This window comes from Panthera pardus, unplaced genomic scaffold, assembly GCF_024362965.1.
Source record: "Panthera pardus isolate Hobbes unplaced genomic scaffold, ASM2436296v1 HiC_scaffold_5, whole genome shotgun sequence".
Taxonomy (NCBI): domain Eukaryota; kingdom Metazoa; phylum Chordata; class Mammalia; order Carnivora; family Felidae; genus Panthera; species Panthera pardus.
In genome coordinates, this window is record NW_026526980.1 from 19,285,767 (window position 1) to 19,306,172 (window position 20,406).

General features: G+C 53.1%; 1 protein-coding gene across 2 annotated transcripts; it reads right to left on the reverse strand.

The window, feature by feature from the left end:
• Positions 1-380: 380 nt before the first annotated feature.
• On the reverse strand, positions 381-20,129 carry FBXL19 (F-box and leucine rich repeat protein 19). 2 transcript variants are annotated; one of them, XM_019436326.2, is made up of 11 exons: positions 19,524-20,129; positions 18,006-18,206; positions 16,458-16,601; positions 16,268-16,354; positions 15,956-16,174; positions 15,417-15,449; positions 13,666-14,177; positions 6,855-7,018; positions 6,602-6,763; positions 1,022-1,240; positions 381-922 (listed from the first exon to the last, which is right to left on the reverse strand). In XM_019436326.2, exons 2-11 carry the CDS (start codon positions 18,180-18,182, stop codon positions 744-746), a joined length of 1,896 nt encoding a protein of 631 aa, XP_019291871.1. In that variant the 5' UTR covers positions 18,183-18,206; positions 19,524-20,129; the 3' UTR covers positions 381-743. The 2 variants fall into 2 exon arrangements, with proteins under 2 accessions (XP_019291871.1, XP_019291873.1); XM_019436328.2 differs by having other exon boundaries at positions 15,288-15,449.
• Between the last annotated feature and the right edge of the window lie 277 nt (positions 20,130-20,406).

Below are 20,406 nucleotides of genomic sequence, written 5' to 3' on the forward strand. Positions count from 1 at the left end.
CTGGGGTACCCCTCACCACTCCCCTGGGCCGCGCTGAACCCCGCGGGCCCCCACTCCTCGCAATAGCTGCCATTGTCAGTGACGTTCAAGGAGTCAGGGCTTGTGGGGGAAGGAACTGAAATCTGGGGAGGGAGTTAGGAGAGGGGTGTGACCCCCTGAGGGGGTACTACTGCCCCCACACCTGCTCTTTGCCCCCACCCCTCGCTCAGCCCTGGCTTTCCCCTGTTTCCCCGATTCCCCCCCATCTCTGACATGTGGATCCCCAATTACTCCTCTGGTTTCCCTTTTTGGCCCCCCCCACCCCCCAACTCCAAGTATCTGGTCTTTGTTCCCTGAACCCTTGGTGGTCTGCTTTCTGTCCCCCCTCCCCCAGCCCATCCTCCACCTCCCCCAGCCCCCTGGCTCCCAGTATCCTGTGTGCAGATACCCTTTCCCCGATTTCCCTCCCTCAAACTTGCACCTTACCCCCCTCCCACCATCCCTTTGGCTCAGCAACCCCCAGTACCTCTGACCCACTCCCCCCAGGGGATGGACAATGAAGCAGGTGGAAGGGAGAGGGGATGGGAAGGAGAGACCCCCAGAGATATCAGTGCAGGGGGCAGAAAGGGGGGGAGGCTGGCTCGAGTCCCTGGGCAGGAATCCCAAGTCATGAGGTGGGTAACCTGGCCTCCTGGCAGGGATAAAATGAAGGCCCGAGGTCCAGGCTCCTGATGAGTCCTGGGGGAGGGTGGGGGGGCACCCAACTAGCTGTCCTTGAGAAGTAGCTTCTCCTCTGGGCAGCGGAAGGGGCCAGGGGGCCCAGCGGCTGCCAGCCGGGCACAAGCTTCAGGTGAGAGCTGGCGGCAGGAGCGCAGGTCTAGGCGGCGGAGGCGCGGGCAGCGGCGGAACAGCGGGAGGCAGTGGTCCGTGAGGCGGTGGCAACCTAGGGGTGGGGTAGAGGTAACTGAGACTAGGAAGGTGAGCAGAGGGTGGCCACCGGTCTCGGGGACAAACACACTAGCAGGATGGACAGATTGCTTACCAGCAAGATTGAGGTGCACCAGGGTCTCCCGGAGTGGGGAAGTGGGGGCTGTGAGTAGGTGGACACTGGGATCTCCGACGTGGGCGCAGTGGCTCAGGTCCAGGGCGCTCAGCTGGGGTGCGTGGCGCAGGAGGAGCCGCAGGGAGGCATCTGTCAGCTCCAGGCCCGCCAGGCGCAGCTCTGCTACCCCCTGCAGCCGCCCACGGCTCTCTGTTTGCCCTGGGCAGGCAGGTGAGAGATCAGCACTCCTGGCCACTCCTGTGCCCAAACCTAGGCATCTAGCCTACCTGTGTCTCCACACCTATTCCTCACCGATCCATAAACTGCTTCCGAGATAAGAGAGCCTCCACCTGCACCACCTGCTCTTCTCCCAAACACCCACACAACCACACAACCTGACCTCATCTAATCTGTTCACTGCTCACATCACCTCCCTAGTGAGACCCTCCATGATTACTCCATTTGACTCGGTAACATTCCACATACTCCTCCCTTTTCCCTGCATTATTTTTTCCCCTTTTCTAACATGTGACATCTTTTTTTCTCTCCTCCCACTAGAATGTAAGTTCCACCAAGGCAAGAGTTTGTGTCTTGTTCTTGCTCTATCCCTAACAATTGGGACATAGGTGCTCAATGTATATTCACTCATCCAACAAATGCCATCCCCAATGAAACTGCCATCCCAGGCTCCCCTCCTACTTCCCTCTCCTTCCATTAGTAACATCATCAGCTGAATCCCTTTTTCTCCATTCCCCAGACACCCCTCTGGGGTAACACCACTCCTGCCTGAACTCTTGCCACAGCCTCCTCACCCAGTCTAGTCTCTCCTCTCCTTCCTCGCATCCAAAGAGAGCTGTTCTCAAATACAGGCTCCTCTACCAAAAACCCTGAAGGCACCTCCTTGGTTACAACATTCCAGTTCCTATTAGGTCTCATCCCTGTCTCAGTTCCTAACTCCACGCCTGTGCTCCCAAACACCTGGGCCAAATTCCATAGGTGACCTGCTCTGAGACTCTGCCTGTGGACACCGAAGTTCAATCCTATGCCTGGCTGGTGTCCCAGGCTTTTAGGTCTGAGCTTAGAGGCCTCTTCTTCATCTCCAGGGTAGAAGAACTCATGCCCCTCATCTCTACACCCAAAGCATGTGGCCTGCTTTTCTTTTATTGTATCTACCACATTCCTGCATTACTTTTTTTTTGCTTTTTAAACTAAGTGCCTAGGGTACACTAGCCATCATTAATTGAGCACTCAGTGTGGGCCAGGCACCAGCTAAGGTGGGCTAAGTGGCAGCCTGCCCCAAGGCCAGTGACTCTTCTGCGTCCCCTGGAGGGCTGCCTAGAATGGTTGCTGGCCCTGCCACCAGAATTTAGATAGTAGGGCCTCAGAGTTTCTATTTTATTATTATTATTAAATGTTTTTATTTTTGAGAGAGAGAGCGTGAGTGGAGGAGGGGCAGAGAGAGAAGGGGACAGAGGATCTGAAGTGGGCTCTGTGCTGACAGCAGAGAGCCCGATGCGGGGCTGAAACTCATGAACAGTGAGATCACCACCTAGCCGAAGTCAGACACTTAACCGACTGAGCCACCCAGGCACCCCTAGAGTTTATTTTTCGAACAAGTTTTCTAGTAGTGTTGATGCTGCTGGTCTGGACTGCACTGTAAGAACCACAGCTGTGGGAGACTGTGACTATCACTCCTGCTTACAGATGAGAACTTTGAGGTTAAAATCATTAAGCAATCTGTCGGAAGTCACATGACTCTGAAGTAACAGAGTAGGACAACAGACCACATACCACAACACTATCTGCCTCCCAGGCACTGGCCTAGCCCACAGATAAACTAAATCAGATGTCGCAAATTTATGAAACTAGCCTTCACAAGTGTTTTATGGAGTCTGCACAGTGCTAAAAATTTTCTTCTTTCTTTTTCTTTTAAGTTTATTTATTTTGAGAGAGCAAGAGCAGGGGAGGGGCAAAGAGAGGGGGAGAGAGAATCCCAAGCAGGCTCTGCATGGTCAGCACAGAGCCCAATGCAGGGTTTGAACCCACAAACTGCGAGATCATGACCTAAGCTGAAATCAAGAGTAGGATGCTTAAACAACTGAGCCACCCAGGCACCCCAGTGCTAAAAATTTTCTTAAATTAATGACTAATGCCACAAAAAGGACATTTCCATAAAGAAATTTAGATAGAGCTTTTCCTTCAAAAATTATAAGATCTGGCACCACTGGGCTATCTTTTTCACCTGAAAATGATTAGCTGGGAGCTGGGTTGCAAGATGCTATTCCCTAAAGTCATTCACCAAGCGCAACCCTTCTGTTATCTGCCAGGCCACCTTTGTGGACACTTGACTTGGCAAACTGGATTCTACCTCGTTTTTTCCTTTAAGGAGTAGAGAGCCTAGAAAGGGGATACACCTACAGATGCCTTCAATCTCGGGCCACAGCTAAAAGCCATCAGGAGGAAGCAGAGGAAAGAGAGGTCACTCCTGGCTTGGGCAGGGGAAGTAGGCATCTACAAGGATTTCACTGAGGTGGCAGCATTTTAGCTGGGCTTTCAAGGATTTAAACATGCAGAGAAGTGAGAGAAGAACACGCCAGGCAGAGAACAGCGGGACGAAAGCAAGGAAATAGAAGAACTTGAAATTTTGCTTCAGGAATGCTACACAGAGCCAGGGAGCCAAGATAAGAAAGGTGGGTGTAGAGGCGCCTGGGTGGCTTAGTCGGTTAAGCGTCCGACTTCAGCTCAGGTCATGATCTCGCAGTTTGTGAGTTCAAGCCCTGTGTCGGGCTCTGTGCTGACGGCTCAGAGCCTGGAGCCTGCTTTGGATTCTGTGTCTCCCCCTCTCTCTGCCCCTTCCCTGCTCATGATCTGTGTCTCTCTGTCTCTCAATAATAAATAAATGTTAAAAAGAAAAAATTTATTAAAAAAAAAAAAAAAAAGAAAGAAACGTGGGTGTAACAGGTCTTAAGGACCTGGAAGGTTCATCCTTGGAAGCTCCTCAGGTAGTTCAGGCAGGAGGAGCTGGGGTCAGTGTGCCAGCCAAACAGCACTTTCTCACTTCATGGACTAAACAGTTCCCAATGCCCACCCTCACCCCCACTTTCCTGATTCAGTCTAATGCTGGTAAGAGTGGGCAACAGGGAAGTTCTCTGGGCTAGCTCTGCCTGTGTGCCTTGCAGTAGTCACTCAGTCCCTCTGGGCCTCTGGTGGCTTGTCCAGATAGTAAGAGACTTCTAGATGTTTGTCTACCCCCTTCCAAGACTGCTGTGAAGGGGAATGGGGTGGGGAGAAAGGTGCTGAAAAGTGAGCTGTGAAAGCAAAGGGCTAGAGTGAGCACAGCCCCTGCCCTCCTGGAGCTTAAGAGAAGAAATGGGTTTTCATCAAATCACAACTATGTAGTGATAGCTGGGAGTGGATGCTCTCAAAGCTCTAAATTTTTTTTTTTTTTTAATGTTTATTTATTTTTGAGAGAGAGAGAGAGAGCGCGCACGGGGGAAGGGAGGGAGACACAGAATCCAAAGCAGACTCAGGCTCTGAGTTGTCAGCAAGAGCCTGATGCGGGGCTCAAACTCACAAGCCATGAAAACATGACCTGAGCCGAAGTCAGATGCCCAACCAACTGAGCCACCCAGGGCCCCCCTGCTCTCAAAGCTCTAAAGGAACTCTGATCTTAGTGCACAGTGCGGGGCGGGGTGGGGGGTGGCGCAGATCTTGGAGGGCTTCCAGGAGGAAGTGGCACTTATGCTGAAGCCTGAAGGATGACTAGGTGTTAATTAGACAAAGGAGGATACAGCATTCTAGACAAAGAAGACTGGGCAAAGGTCCTGGGGCTGGAGGGGCTGAAATGCAGGGATAGTATTGTGTCAGTGGGAGCCAGACCATGCCATGCCTTAGCGACAAAGTATTAGTCTTTATCCAGAGAGCCCCAAGGGGCTATGAGAAATAATTTAGAGCACAGGGCAGACATGGACAGATTTGCCCTTCTGGATGGTTCCCCTGGCATCAGTGTGGAGAACAGACTAGTGGGGGTCAGAGAAGCTGTTGTTAGCATCACATCTCCTGGCTAGACAAGGAAGCTCCGGGCCTCAGTGCTCCTAACCCACACCTCTGTTGTGACCAGCCTCTGTTCATCTGACCAGCCTCAGCTCCCAGCACCCCCCTCTGTCAGTATGGGCCTCATGCCCTAAGAAACTGTTTATTCCTGCTTCACACTCCCTGGGACAACCCTGTCCCTTTCAGGACCCAGTTTAAATAGCACCAACTCAGGGAGGAATTCTCTCACTGCTCCCCACCCCTGCCCTGACCATAGCCACTACCATTATCACACCCTAACTTTCCATTTCTGATTCTCTTTCTTCTGCATTACTAGGGTTCCACCAGTGTAGGGAATGGGACCAATTCAGTTTGAGATCTCCAGGGCCCTACACAGGGCCAGGGCCAGATTATGTGTTCAATAACAAAAGCTGACTTTCCCTGGCAGTACCTGGCCTGACTCAGGAGATGATACCACCAGCCCTATGCAACCTTCCAAGTCATTTGGCTCCCTCTTTCTGCTCCATCCTCTCAGGAAAACCCTTATCCTTTTATTACAGGGCAAGGGGGCATAAGGGCCAAATCTACTGCTCAGCCATATATTTACTGGTCCACACATGAATTTTAAAAGAATGTTAGTGACATTCTTTTAGGTGGCTCAGTTGACTGAGCATCGGACTTCACCTCAGCTCATGATCTCAGAGTTTGTGAGTTTGAGCCCTGCATTGGGCCGACGGCTGTCAGCACACAACCCACTTCAGATCCTCTGTTCCCCTCTGCCCCTCCCCTGCTCACACACACACTCTCTCTCTCTCTCTCAAAAATAAACATTTAAAAATATATAAAATAAGCAAAAGAATGTTAAATTAACTGCCATCATTTAAAATCAAGGATATTTCAGGGCACCTGGATGGCTCAATCAGTTAAGTGCCCAACTCTTAATTTCAGTTCAGGTCATCATGATATCATCATGATATCAGGTCATGACATCACGGTTTGTGGGTTCAAGCCCCAAGTCAGGCTCCCTGCTAACAGCCTGCTTGGGATTCTCCCTCTCTCTCTGTCCTCCTCCCCAAATAAACAGACATTTAAAAAATAAAATAAAATCACGGATATCTCATAGAAAAATCCACTTCTGGCTCTTTGGGCCTGCATTCTTCCCTGGCAATTGCCGCTGCTCCCTTTGGAGGCTCTCCAATAGTGCCCACCACACCCAGTGACTTCACTCATATCTGCCATCAGCCATGCCCCTAGCTTCTTCCAGAATTCTTACATCATCCTCCTGTTTTATACCGTGTTTCATCACATAACCATCTCCCCTCTAGGGGGCTACTTCCTCTTCATCCCTGTTCCCTTACAGCTCCTATCACACGGTGGAACGCACAGCAGATGAACAATGGCCAAGTAAGGCCTTCTAATCAAACTTGTGCTCGTCCTTTCTTCAAATCTTTTAACATCCAGCATGAGTTGGAAGAGACCTTGGAGGCCTCATACCCACTCCCTCCCCTTGCCCAACCCATTCTGCAAATGAGCCAACAGGGGCCACACCTGGTTTGGTGTCTGGTGGAGGCAGCAGCAGCTCACGCAGCTGGGAGTCTTTAACATCCTCAATCCAGCGAAGGTCCAGGAGCCGCAGGGCCGGCAGTGGGGCTGAGCCCAGGGCAGAGACGGAGAGCCAGGAGCAGCCGGAGAGCACCAGCTCCTGCAGGCCTGGGGGGTTGGAGGGAAGGTCAGGAAGCTGATGCTCCATCCCAGGACCGTCTCCCTCTTCACTCTGTCCTACCTTGCCATCCAACCCTACCTTGCAGTCGGTTCAGAAGCCACATGAGCTGCTTCTTGGAGACACCTGTCCAGCTGAGGTCCAGGGCTCGGGGCTGGCGACGAACCACACCACTGAGCATGGGCGGGGTCAGTGACTTTCGCCGGCTCAGGTCCATTCGAGGCCACAGACGCTTGTCATAGCACCTATCAGCCACAAGAGGGAGACAGAGCTCTCAGCTCTCAGGGAACCCACAAAACTCCCTACTTAAGGGTCCACCACAGACAGCTCTGGCCTGGCTGGCCCACAAAGACAGCAGGGGGTGGCAGGAAGCTCCCCTCCTCAGGACAAGAGCACTGGGTTTGGGGTTCTATTTCATCACCTACTGGCTGTGAGACCCCAAGCAAGTCCATTCCTCTCCCTGAGCCTCAGATGCTCCCTTTATAAAATGAGGATAATGATCCAGACTCAGTCAGCCCCACAGGGCTTCTGTATGTTTTTAGGCATTACAGCTTATAAAGCATTTTAGCAAAGACACAAACACCCTACATGGTGTATTTAATGTAACACCATAGGGATCTGTCAGCAGCCCCTACCCACCCCACCCCCACCCCACCTTGGACTTCTGGAGTTCTCCCTGGCTAAGTTATGATGACTCATGGGAATTTCCCATATCCTTTATTAATCTCTGCCTTTGAGCCACATCTGCCCCATTCTGATGGCCAACTGCCTGAGGCTTGACCTACAACCCTGTTCTCTTTGATCATTGTGTCTCTACAACTAGAATGGAGGTTCTACAAGGGCAGGTCTGGCTTTTCTCCTTTGGTAGGGCCAGTACCCAGCACTGTGCCAGGTGCACCCAGGTGATCTGTTGCACATTTGTTGAATGAAGGAATGGTGCAAAGCCAGTGTGAATTCCCTGAAGCTTCCACCGGGCCTTCCCCCACAACACATTTCATCTCAGCTTTTCATTTATTCACTTAATCAGTGTTTATGGAAGGCCTGGTAGGGCCCAGGATTCAGTTTCAAATCCTGATTTGAATTTGAATTCCTGATCCCAGCATTTCTGAGAGCCTTGACTAGTCCAACATGCAGCAAAACCAGAGAAGGGCTTCCCAAACTTATTTTACCAGGAACCCTTCCAGTGTTCTCCCCAGGTCACCTATAAACACTTTGTGGCACACTAAAGTTCCTTGAGACTTAGTTAGAAAACTCTCTTCCAGTTTTCAGAGGCATGTCAGGAAATTCTCACTGGGCTAGATGGACTGTGTCAGAAGCAGCAGGGGTGGGAAGGGCCCAGGAGGCTGTGTCTTCCCTGCTTCCCACCCCTCATACTGAAGGGCTTTCCCTGCAAGAAGCCCTGAGCTGGGAGAGTGGTTCCCAACTCCGGTTATTTGCTATCCCCTTCTGTGCAGAACATGGATTGATCTTTAAATTGATCCCCACTTCGCACTTAAAGGCAGTATTATTTCACATACATATGTTAACCTTAGAAACATGTACAATAAAAACAGACCAGGGCTATTAAGTTCTAGGCAGGTGTTGCTGTGGCTTTAGGCTACCACCTGAAGACTATTTTTGTTAAACAGGGAGATAAGTATTGAGAAGTGTTAAAGATACAATAGCACCCAATGGAGAGACTTCCTTTTCAAAACTAACAGAAGGATTAAGCCATGCTTTTGTGCCACTTGAAACCGCCAGCGCCTTGTATGACATTTTAGGGAATACTGGGGGCACAGACACTGAAGGCTTCAATCCAAACAACTCCACTCCCGCCTGCTGCTTCCTACCACTTCCCCCCCTCTTCTGGCATTCTAGCCTCTACTTCTCCTGGTTCCTTCCACTCAACCAATAAACATTTGCAAATCTCTCCGATTATAAAACAGAAAAGAAAAAAACCCAACCTATCCTCAACGCAGCTTCTGCCCCTAGGTCCTGCCCTTTTTCTTTTTCTACTCAGTGAAATCCTGCCCACTCCAACCCAGTCTTGAATCTCAGCTCAACTGCCACTATCATCTTGAAGTCCTCCTGGATCTTCCACAGCTAGAAGGGAACCCTTCTCCCTGGAGGCACACACGGGCCCCCCAGTTGTTTCTGTATCCCACTTCACGATAGCCAGGCCAAACGACCTGCCTGCTTATTGACATACAATGCTGCCTGGAGCCAACATAGATTGGTACATGTTGTGCTTCTGCCAGAAATGCCAACCAACCCAGAGCTTTCAACACACAGCTCCAGTGCCTCTTCTCCCAGGAAGTCTCCCAGGACTTTTCTGGGATTGAACTAATTGGTCCCTTTACTCTTGAATGACCAGGACACTGGGTTTAAACCTAAGAACGGCAGCCAACAATCACCGATTGCCCTACTGATCCTAAGCGCCCAGCCTCCACTGGGCTATCAGAAAATGGGGGAAACACGGCCAGTCCACGGTAACTGAAGCAGCAAAGGATATAATAAGGGTCAATGAGAGGACTGGACAAGGAGCCTCCCAGGGAGACAGCCTGATTTGAGACTTTAAGAAGACAGTAGTTATTCTAGTGAGGGGAGGAAAGTGGGTGTTATGTTCCAGATGGGGAAGAACCAGTGTGCAGGCCTAGGACACAGAGAGAAAAGAGAGCACCCTGAGAAACTCAGGCAGCAGGAACAAAGGGCAATTCATCAGCTCACCATAATGAGGAAGGTGAGGATGATGTCTATGGTACTAACAACTAGTGTTTACTGAGAGTTTACTATGTGCCAGGTACTTGTCTATAGATAAGGCATTTAGCCTCACAACAACAGCCCTAGGAGGTAAATATTGTTATTATCATCTCCTTTTTAACAGTTAAGGCAAAGAGATTAAGAAACTTGTTCAAGATCCCAGAGTTACCAAGTGGCAGCAAAGCCAGGCTTTAAACCAAGCCGGTCTGGATTGAGAGCCTGAATTGTGACTGGTTTAAAGCCCGGGGGAAGACCTCAGAGGAGGCCCAGGGGAGACCCACCGTGTCAAGGCGGGCTGGAATGCCAGGCTGGACTGTCATGCCCACAAGAGCCTAGAGGTAAAGTGTGTGAGCTCGATAGGAATTTGAATCCCAGCTCTGCCAGCTCCATGCTTTGAGTCACCCTCTCTGGGCCTCCATTCTCCAAACCATAAGAGAGTAAAGGCGGTACTTCAAAGGTTTGCTGCAAAGATGAAGGCAGACCGTACGGGGGAAGTGTGGGAAATACTTAGTGCCGTCGGTGAGGTACTGTACACGTCCAAACGTCCAACAGAATTGTGGGAGTTTGTTGTGAGGGCAGCAGGGAGCCATGGATACGGTCTTTCTAAGCTGGGGAAGGACGCCTAAGGTGAGAGGCAAGAACTCTTAAGAGGCACCGCATGTGCTCATCTAGGGGCGTCAGGGCTTGATGTGTGAGTTCCCTAACCCGTTCACTTCTTTCTAGACCCCAGCCACCCCGACTGAGTCAGCACCCCATTAAGCCCACCTCCCAAATCTGAAATTCTGGTTCTAAACCTCTGTCTTGCAGAGGCCCTTTGGGGATGCAGATTTACCAGCCCAAACTGGTTCTTCCCTCTCAGCAATCTGGACTCCCTGATGCCACCACTGTCCTCCTACCCACCCATCTCCAGGCCTTTATTCCCAGCCCCCAACTGGTCCTGACCCTGTGTTCTAGTCCCTTCCTTGCCACCCTCTCTGCCCATGTCCTCCAAAGTTCCAACCCTCTTCCCTGTGACTCAACAACTCCACCATACTTCCTCTGGCTGCCCCCTCCCCTCGCTCTTGGTACATTGACTTCGCCTCCCAGTGCCAAAAGATAAAAGCCACCAGACAGGAAAGCCTACAACTTCCTGCTCTCCCACCTACAAATTCCTCTCTAGCTCCACCCTCACTACCTCTTTCCACACACCATCCTGATTTCCTCACTTCCATTCATTCATTCACCCATTCAACAAGTACTATCTTAGGGGCGCCTGGGTGGCTGAGTCGTTTAAGCATGCTACTCTTGATTTCAGCTCAGGTCATGATCTTGCAGTTCATGGGTTTGAGCCCCGCATCCGGCTCTCAGCTCGGAGCCTGGAGCCTGCTTTGGATTCTGTGTCTCCCTCTTTCTCTGTCCCTCCCCCACTCATGCTCTGTCTCTCTCAAAAATAAACATTAAAAAACACCCAAAAAACAAAAAAAACAAGTACTGTCTTAGAACCTACTGTATGCCAGATACCATCTTAGAAACTAGGGACACAGAAGAAAACAGATTAAGTCCTTCCCTTGGAGCTGACATCTTTGATTCCATGCAACCTGGCTTTGGTCCCCCCTAACTCTTTGTAGCACAGCCAAGGATACCAAGGCCTCTCATAGCAAATCCAGTTGCCATTTCTGGTTCTTGGTCTCTTACCACCTCTCGCCAACATCCTACACTTTATCATTTACTCCTTCCTCAATCTCTCTTCTTCAGGATACCACCACCATCTCCTCCATGTCTCTGGCTGCTCTTTGTCTAATTCACAAATACTAACATTCCGTCTTCTGTCCTTTCTGGAAGCTGCCACCTATAGGATGAAAACTTCCAAACTTGGATCTTTCTCTCAAACATCAGACCTGTACATCCATCTGCTGTCTCGCTAGCTCCTGACTGGACCACAGAAGTTTTGGGCCAAATATGTCAGAGCTGAGCACTTTGCTTTCCCTGGAACCTGCTCCTCCTCTGGTATTCCTGAGCTTAGGGAACGGCACTGTTGCCCACCCAGAAACTTGTGGGCCAGAAACTCAGCAAAGAGTCACCCTGCTGCTCTCATAGCCATTTAGTCACTGAGTGCAAGCCATTCTGCTTCTTAAAAAGTTCTCAGCCCAAGTGCCTCCTCTCTTGCCAGCATTGGTGGTATAGTGGTGAGCATAGCCGTCTTCCAAGTCCCTCCTCTCTACCCCTCCTGCCCCTACTTCTGTGCCCGGGCCTGACCGAGCCTCCTGACTGGTCCCACTGTACCTCTGCTCCGCCCTACCTTCGACCTTATCAAAAGCCACCATTTTATATAGTGTTTAGTGCCTTTCAGGTAGTGTGCTAAGTGCTTTGCAAGGACCACTTCATTTAATCCCCACAAGGTAAGAGTATGAACCCTAGACTAAAGATGAGAAAACAGGCCATGAAAGGTATCGCTATCCACCCCTGGCCATACATCCAGGAAGTGCGGAAGTCCCAGTGGATGACACCCACGAAGGCCAGACTCCAGGACCCCAGCTAGAAATCACTGTGCAGTCCAGCCTCTCTGCTTCGTCCACTTCTGGTCGCAAGTCTCTCCTTGAGGCAGAAATCAAGTCCTCTTCAATTCTGGATCCCACGTGCCCAGCAGACTTGGCTTTGAGGAGGCCTCAGCAAAGTGGCCTCAATCACTACACAATCACTACACAAGCTGGGGTGATGATCCCCAGTAATTGCTCTATTTGCTTCTATGTTGCGGGTTGACTGGGAACTCTTCAAGGGCACAGACCTGTGTTCTGAGGATATAAAGTCTGTGCCTCCAGTCAATATTTGCAACTGAGTGAATAATAACGATTACAGTTAAGGCATGGAGTAGTTTCTATTTCCTAGGTAGCATCCTCAATTCGTTAAGTATATTAGCTTACAAAGACACTATGAAGTAAATGCTTTGGTTCTCCTGGCTTCACAGATGGAAGAAAAAACTGTGGCACAGAGAAGTTAAGAAACTTAACTTCTAAATTAAGCCCAGCAGCATCAGCTTATCAGAGAAAGAATACGATGCAACCATAGGCAATTTGCTTCCAGAGCCTGTACTCCCATCTTCTTAGCTCTACAGCCTCCACAGGGACCAGAGGCATGAACTAATGCCCCAGAGTCTAAAGGAAAAGGACTGAAGTTTGAGTTCAGCCACGAACTTGCGCTGTGACTTCAGGTGTCCCTCATTCCTTCACAGGGCTGCTACTACGAGGAACAAGTCAGCCAACAATTTGCCAAGTGCCCAAAACAATGCCTGGTCTACTGTAAGTGCCTGGGAAAGAGCCTGAATGTTCTCATTTAATGAATTATTTCTCGGGCACCTACACTGCCCTTGTCCCATGGTGGGGACATACAGATAAAACAGACAAAGTACCATGCCAACAAGGGACATGAACATGAAAATGAATCATTGAGTGAAAACTGATCAGCAGGCAAAAGACCTCTATGTGCTCTGTAGAGGGAACAGAGTACAGTGGGAGTTTGATGGGGTTGGGGGAGGATTTTGTCAGGGGCAGGATCAAAGAGGAAGACCAGGGGCTTGGGAGGATGACCGACATTTCTGAACAAACAAGGTTGAGAAAGCAGTGGGGAGATGAGGGGAGGATAGGCAAAGGGAGCTGGTGGTGGCTACGGGGCAGAAAGAAATTACCAAGGGAGCCAGGGGTCCCAAGAATGGCTGCCTCTGAGAAGGCAGGGGCCACCTCAGCAAAGACCTTTCTTCTTTGTAAATAGGACCTATAATGAGACTGTCCTCAGAAAAAAGACTGTGTGAAAAACAAGTCAGGTGACGCACGTCCAGCAGTCAGCACTATGCTTGGCACATACTGAACGTTCGTAAACGATAGTTATTAAAAGAAAAGATTCTGGAGCCACAGGGCCTGGGTTCAAATTCCTGGCTCCACTACGTCCCCTCCATGACCTTGACCTCAGCTTCATCTATGAAAGGGAATAATAGTACCCACCTCACAAAGTTGTTATGAGAGTTCAACGAGCTCACAAATGGAAAGGAGCCTGCATACAGCAAATACAAAAGTATCAGACTAAAATGTGCACAGGTTACAGACCAGGAGCCAAAGAGATCACAACCTGCTGTTGCAGGTCACACAGCAAGTGAGAACCCAGGCCTGTCCAGGTCACTCACCAGCGGCTCCAAGTCCGGCAGACTCGCATGCAAATGCACAGCTCTCGGGGCCCGAGGTGCTGGAAGACACGAAGCCAGGCGGCACGGGGCAGGGGGTGGTCGGATCCAGCAGCCAAAGGCAGCGTGTCGGGCTCAGGGCTTCGAGGTGGGGGCCGTACCACGTGCCTCTCCAGCTGTGGGGGCCGGGGCGGTGGGGCGGGGCCCAGGGGCCAGCTGAGGAGGGGCCCCCCACTGCCAGGGCGCACAGCCCGCCGCCCCCCGCGGTTCTCCTTCTCGCCCGAGCTGCCCCGGGCTGGCCGTCGCCCATTCCGGGCCTCGCCAGGGGCCTCATCCTCACTCAGCGATGTGCCTGAAGAGTCGGAGTCAGAATCCGAGTCTGAGGAGGACGAGGAGGTGTCAGGCACCCGCTCCAGCAGCTGGCACATGCGCTTGAAACGTTCTAGCTTCTCCCTCTGTGGCGATGGGGACGGCACTGCCGGGCCCTCAGCAGAGGCCAAAGGCGGCTTTGGTTTCTGCAAGGAGATAGGGGGAGGCTGTTCTAGGGCCTGGGGTGCACTGTCCCACCTCCCTGCCCCTGAGGAGTCAGCAGGAGATGAGCAGCCCAAGAGACGGTCCCGAGTTCCAGTCGTGGCTATGCCCCCGAACGATGTGAAGCCTCAGCCACACCATGTCCCTCTGGACCTTGGTCTCCTTATCTGTCACATGAAGGCATTGATTCAAAGAATTAGAAGCCCTATGGGTTTCAACAGCTTATGAGTTTCCAAAGGCAGTGAAATATGGAGAACAGTTAGAGATGTAGTTTTGTGTATTGGCTTGGCTATCGAACTCTCTGTGGCCTTTGGAAACCCCTGGCTCATCACCTGCAACACTGAATGCTGGACTAGACGATTCCAAGTATCTGTTCAAGGATGTGAGAGTGACAGAGCGTCTCACGCTAACTCAACATACTCTCACAGTGCTTGCACGGAATGGCAACCTGGGCCACTCTTCTTAGACATGAGGAGACAGGCGCTCTGAGAGACTAAGTGACTAGCCCAGATTACAAAATGACAAATGGCAAAAGCAGGATTTGAACACAATCAGGCAGACCCTTGCATTTGTGTGTCAGGGCAAAGTGACACCTGAAGTTCAGCCTTGCTGTGTGACCCTGGGCAAGTCTTTTAACCTTTCTGGGCCTCCTTTTCCACAACCCTAGGTACATTTCACAGTTCACAAAACTCATTTACTTTCATTAGATGTAAACAGTTCTGTGAGATAGGTGGGTAGGGTAGGCAGTATCATCTCCTTCACACATGAGGAAACCAAGGTTCAGAACAGCTGACAAGTTGCCAAGACCACACAGGGAGTCAGTGGGCAGGGATCTGAACTCAGTTCTTTTTCCCTTTAAGATGTGGAAAGATGATGCAAATGGATCAGATGACACCCCAAGGGTTCTTGGAAAGTTCTGAAGCCTGGCCCCAACCCACCTCTCCCCTTCCACTCTTCCCAGGGGTCCAGATGCCCATTGTGGCCAAATGGGGCAGGGGCAGACAAGGTGAGCAGGAAGGGACAGATCTCTGTCTCCAGGGTGGAGGGTGGGGCAAGGAAAGGTGGGAGGGGGAGGGAGGAGGTCCCCGGCACACCTCCCAGTTCTCGGGAGGGAGCCCAGGGTGGCAGGACGAGAAAGCCTGGCTTGGATTCAGAACCCTGGGGGGCAGAAGGCCGGGGCCGCCTGGGTCCGATCCTCGGAGGAGGCAGGCATCTCCACCCACCTTCTTCAGGTGCCTCTCTCGGCCTCCTTTCACCTACCAGAGTAAGAGGGAAATATGGGGAAAGGGAAAGACCCCATTAGCCCCTCATTGTCCACAAAGCTAAGATCCATGCTCTCTTCTTAAACTACAAATCCCAGAAGCCCCCATCTCAGGAAGAACTCTGAGCATGCTCACCTCCCCAACAGTGTCTTGGCTCACTGAGCATGCTCTCATCTTCTCTTTCTTCCCCCTCAGGCCCTTCCCAGCCCCTCCTTCTTCCTCTGTAGCAGCTAAATTGAGCAGGCTCTCTCCCTCCTACCTGAAGCACCCTGAGCTCCCAAAGCTTCCCTGCCCAGTACCAGTTGCACCTCACCTGTACCTCTCCTCCCCACTGAGCATGCTCCATCCTCCTCCCAATACCTCCTGAACTACATCTCCCAAAAACCCCTTGGGGAACCCACAGAGCACAGCGTCCCAGGCCCACCCTCCCCAACAAGGAACAAGACTACTGCTCCCAGAATCCTTTGTGCTAGACCTAGTGAGCATGCTCCCTGGCTCACCTTTTTCCTTGGGGTGGGGGGCTCATTCCCTGCCTCCCTCTCCTTTCTTTTGGGGGGCCCAGGCACGTCCTCTGGGGGGGGCCCAGCAGGTAGGGGGCCCTTGCGCCTGGGTGGGGGTGGTGGAAGCGGCGGCTCCTCCGTCAGCTTCCATCCACTCCCCAGGCTGGCGCCCTCCTCGCCGTTGTCAGCCCTGCGGCGGCCTGGTCCCTCACCTGAATCCTGGGGAGATGGAAGCTGAGGGTGAGGTTCTATCCAGCTCTCCGACCCACTGCCTACCCAGAGTCCAGCACCCAGCCCAGCCCCTATCCTTACCTTGCTGGTCCGGCCTTCCTGGGTGCATCGAGGGCACTCCCAGCAGTTAGGGATCTCCGCATTGATGACACCCTCAGCCTTCCCCATCTGTAGGCAGAGGGCAGGGAGTGGATGTAGGGTGCCAGTAAACCCAGAGGCAGCATTCCCCAGGGCCATCACCTTCAGACTCCAGGGCCCCCAGGGCCATCACCTTCAGGCAGCCAGGGTGGACGATCTCATTGCAGATTGTACACTCCATGAGGCTCAAACCAAATTTCTCTTCCTCTCCCTCCACTGTGTCCTCCTTCCCAGCCTCCCCACATAAGAGGCACACAGCTGTGTGTGGGAGCACGGGCTGTTGGGGAAGAGAGGGTGTTAGGGACCCTGAAAGCAAGCAACAGGGGAGAAACCCTTCCGTCTGGGGAGCCTGGCCAATGCTGGATGAAATTCAGAACCCACGGGCCAAGAGATCAAATCCTGAATTTGTTCCTTTTTGGCAGTGTAACCTTGAACAAGTGACTTAACCTCCCTATGTCTTTGTTTCTGCATCTGTAAAATGGTGCTAAGCATTTTTCTTCTGTGGGACTATTGGAAGAATGAGATAATGCATGAGAGGCACCGGATACATAGTTGTTATCGCTGTTGGAAATGTTGCAGCTGGAATCAGGGTCTGTGTGTGTGACCCTGAAAATTGTAGCTGGCTTTGCCAAAGAAGAGAAACCATGGGAAATATGACAATACTACCGAGAGAGAGCTGCAGAGGACGTGGCAACAGCTTGGGATGATTCTGAGTTTGCTCAATGGGCAGCCCAAGGGTTGCTCTGGAGCCTACAATGAACCAGGTTTTGGCAAGACTCCTGGGAACACTAAAAAGTCCCATGAGAAAGAGAGCAGCCCTGAGACAACTTGACTTTGGGAAGGGCAGTGGTAACACATAGTCATCTGAGGGACGCTGAAGGTCGGGAGACAGGCCCAAGGAAAAAGTAGGTCGGGAAAGGAGAAACAGGAAAGCGAGGCAAGGGTTTGGGTAAAAAGGGAGAGAAGGGAGTGCTGTGGGGTAAAGCAGCAGCAAAAAGTGGCTGGAAGGAAAAGGAGGTGGTGGTCCTCCAGGAGGGGGCGCAGGATGCAGCTGGCTCCTTAAGGCTGCTGGAGAAGGGCCACATTCTGGAGCCCCAGGAAGCTTAAAGGAAGAAACTCACATTCTCCAGATACCTACTGTGTGCTGGGCCCAGTAGCAGGAACACTCACGTCCATGCCACTGTTTAATCTTTACACTCGGCAAAGAAAACGTTTCACAGAAAAGACACCTTGAGGTTCAAAGTGTTTGTTCAAGGTCAAGCAAAGGGTAAGCCTGGCCTCAACTTCAGGACCACTCTGGCAGGTGAGGAAGAGGCCAAAGAAGGCTAAGACCTATTCACAGGGGCTGGCTCTGGAAGTGGGCCTCTGTACACAAATTCCTCTAGGGAGGGGTACAAGACCAAGGCAGGGTGAGCTCTCTATGGGTCTGTGCTTCTGAAGCTGGGAAAAGCATGAAAGCAGGCACTAGGTTAGATTCTCCTGGGTTCCCTAACATTGCCCCCAGCTTGGAGCGAAAATGGGCCTGGTGGACATTTAAACAACACAGTGAAAAAATTCATGAATAAACAGCAACTCTACAGTACACGCCAGGAAGCAGCCACCCCCAGAAAGGCCCTTGGGCCAGCTGGGGAAGGGTACCCAAAGCCCCAAGGGTGTTTGATGAGGTGGGGTCAGAACTCACGGCAGTGCACTGCCGGAGCAGGCACGACTGCTTCATGCGCCCGGGCCCCCCGAACTTCTTCATGTCTCGGCAGAAGTGGCAGTCCCCGCACTCAGTTCGCACACAGGCCCGGCAGCGGCGGCAGCGGGTTCGGCGTCGGCGCGCTCCGGCCCCCGGCCCCCGGCTGCTCGACGACATTGGGGGCGTCAGCAACGCCGAGGGCTATGGGTAAATGGTGGCAGGTCAGGTGAGACCACTGAGGCCCTGGCCTGAGAAACTCCCGCAGATCCCCCCTTTCCTAGGCAACCAGAGCTTGCCCTCTTACCCAGGGAGAGACAAGGAGGTCATCCCTCCTGCAGGGGAGGTGGGTGGGGGTGGGGGGGGAACAACACTCCCTCCACTCAAGGCCTCTCTCTCCAAAGCAGCTCACCTGGCTCCTCTGGGAGTCTGAGAACTGGCTTTCTGACCTCACTCCTCTTTCCTCTAACACTTCCTCAGTGTCCTCTTGCCTAGCCCAGAGATGAGGAAGGGACTAGGGCCTCTGCACTGACATCCCCACACCAAAGCTCCCTGGAAAGCCAGGGGCTCCTTTTCTGTGGAGTTACCTTAGAGAGGCCCCAACTTTTCCTCTTTTACCCAAATGTAATACACCCCATGGATTCTCCAACCTAAAATTTCCCAGACTTACCTCCAAAATACCCACAGATTCCTGGATAGAAGCTCCAGACCTTTCTTCCTCCCTCCTTTCTCTCTCTCACACACACAACTACCACCCAATCTCTCTTCCTCCAAAACCTATACATTGTCAACACATCCAATGGGATGCTTCCCTCCCCCATCCCTAAAGATTCACTCTGCTGCCCAGGGCTCTGAGACACCCCTCCCCCCAATGCTGCTTCAGAGCTCTTCCTCAGTCCAACATCTCAACTCCTCTGCTCCCCACAGAGCTCCCTCTGCCCCAAGACACCCTCCTCTTGGATCTCTCATGTCAATCTGGGCAATTTCCCAGATTCCCTGGCATTCTAGAATCCACCCTGACATCTCCACAGAACTCAGGATGGGCTCAGTCCTACATGTCTTCCCCCCCAACCCCCAAGCTTCCCAGGCTGCTTTCCATTCCTAATTGTCTAGAATCCCTTGGGTTCCCCTTCCCATGGAAACCAGATCCTCCAAGATCCCATACAGACTCAGCAGGCCTGGAGGGTCTCTTCGTGGCCAGAGTCTTACCCCAGCTTCCCCCTTTCCAGGGACTTCCAGACCCATCCATGGGGGGAAGGGGCCCTCCAGTGCTCCAGGGGAGGGGCCTGGAGGGCGGCGACTGCAGGCAGGGATGGGGGTCTGCAAGGGGAAGCAGGGTCTAGGAAGGAAGGCCAGTTCCCCAGGGTTGAGAGGTAACAGGAAGGAGGGCTGGAGATGAGGAGTTTGGAGCAAAGAGAGGGCGAGGCTGGGGGCGGGGAAGGCAGAGAGAGGCCGGGCTGAGGATGAATGGGAGTGGGAGCTGCCCAGGTCTGGGGGTGAGGAGGAGCCGCATGAACCCACCTCACACGTGTCCCGGGAGCCATCTCTCCCTTCTCGGCAGCTCCCGGCGGGTCGGCGGCCATCGGCGGCGGGGGGGCCGGGCGGCGCGGGGCGCGGAACGCTCAGAACGCCGGGGTCCACGGCCCCCCGAGGGCGCTCGGCCCCTCCCTCCGGCGGAGGCCGGGACGGCGGCGAGTGGAGATGGGGGGCGCCAGGGGCGAGGCCCTCCCACGGGCTGCGGCGCGGCCCTTCCAGGGGGAGGTCCTGCTCTGGGGGGCTCAGTCCCTCAGCCCCCCCAGGCCAACGGGGGCTCCTCGGGCGCAGGGTGCTCAGCTTCTGCCCGGGCCCCACTCAGTCCGGGGTCTGAGTCACAGCTCCCCTCCCCCCACCCCACCTCTCCACAGTGCCCCCGGCCCTTTAACTGGCCCCTTCCCGGCTCCCACTGCCCAGGGGTCCAGGACCAGGCCTGGGCCCCCCCACCGTTTCCGGGGTTCAAGCCCCGCCCACCGCCGGTTCCCGGGGAGGGGGGGGTCCCTGTAACCTGCCCCCCTCCCCTGGGCCCGCCCCTAGACTGCGGCCCCCTGCCCTAGGGCTACGGGGCGAGCGGAGGGGGGTGAAGGAAGCTGCTTCGGCCCCGCCCCCCCAGCCTGCGCGCGCCCCCGCCCTCGCCCCCTCCCCCCAGCGCGCGACCCTCCGGAGATAGGGGTTTAAATAAAATTTGAATAAATCCCCTTCCTTAAGCTGGAAGGTGGAAGGAAAGGATGGAAGGGGGCAGGGAAAGGGGGAGGGGGCAATTGGGGTGCCTCAGCCCCCCTGGTCCCCCAGCCCCGCGCTGCTTCGGCCCGGGGCCCTGGCCGCCTCTCTCATCCCTCCAGAGCTCCTTCCTCCTTCCTCCTCTCTTCCC

Bases quoted from the DNA above. Each gene is read 5' to 3' on its own strand.
- FBXL19 (XM_019436328.2), bottom strand. From the start codon at position 18,182: ATGTCGTCGAGCAGCCGGGGGCCGGGGGCCGGAGCGCGCCGACGCCGA. The intron at 15,450-15,955 runs GTGAGCCAGGGA...TTACTCTGGTAG, and splicing joins CCCCCACCCCAAGGAAAAAG to GTGAAAGGAGGCCGAGAGAG. The intron at 7,019-13,665 runs GTGAGTGACCTG...TGTGGCTGATAG, and splicing joins TGCCGGACTTGGAGCCGCTG to GTGCTATGACAAGCGTCTGT.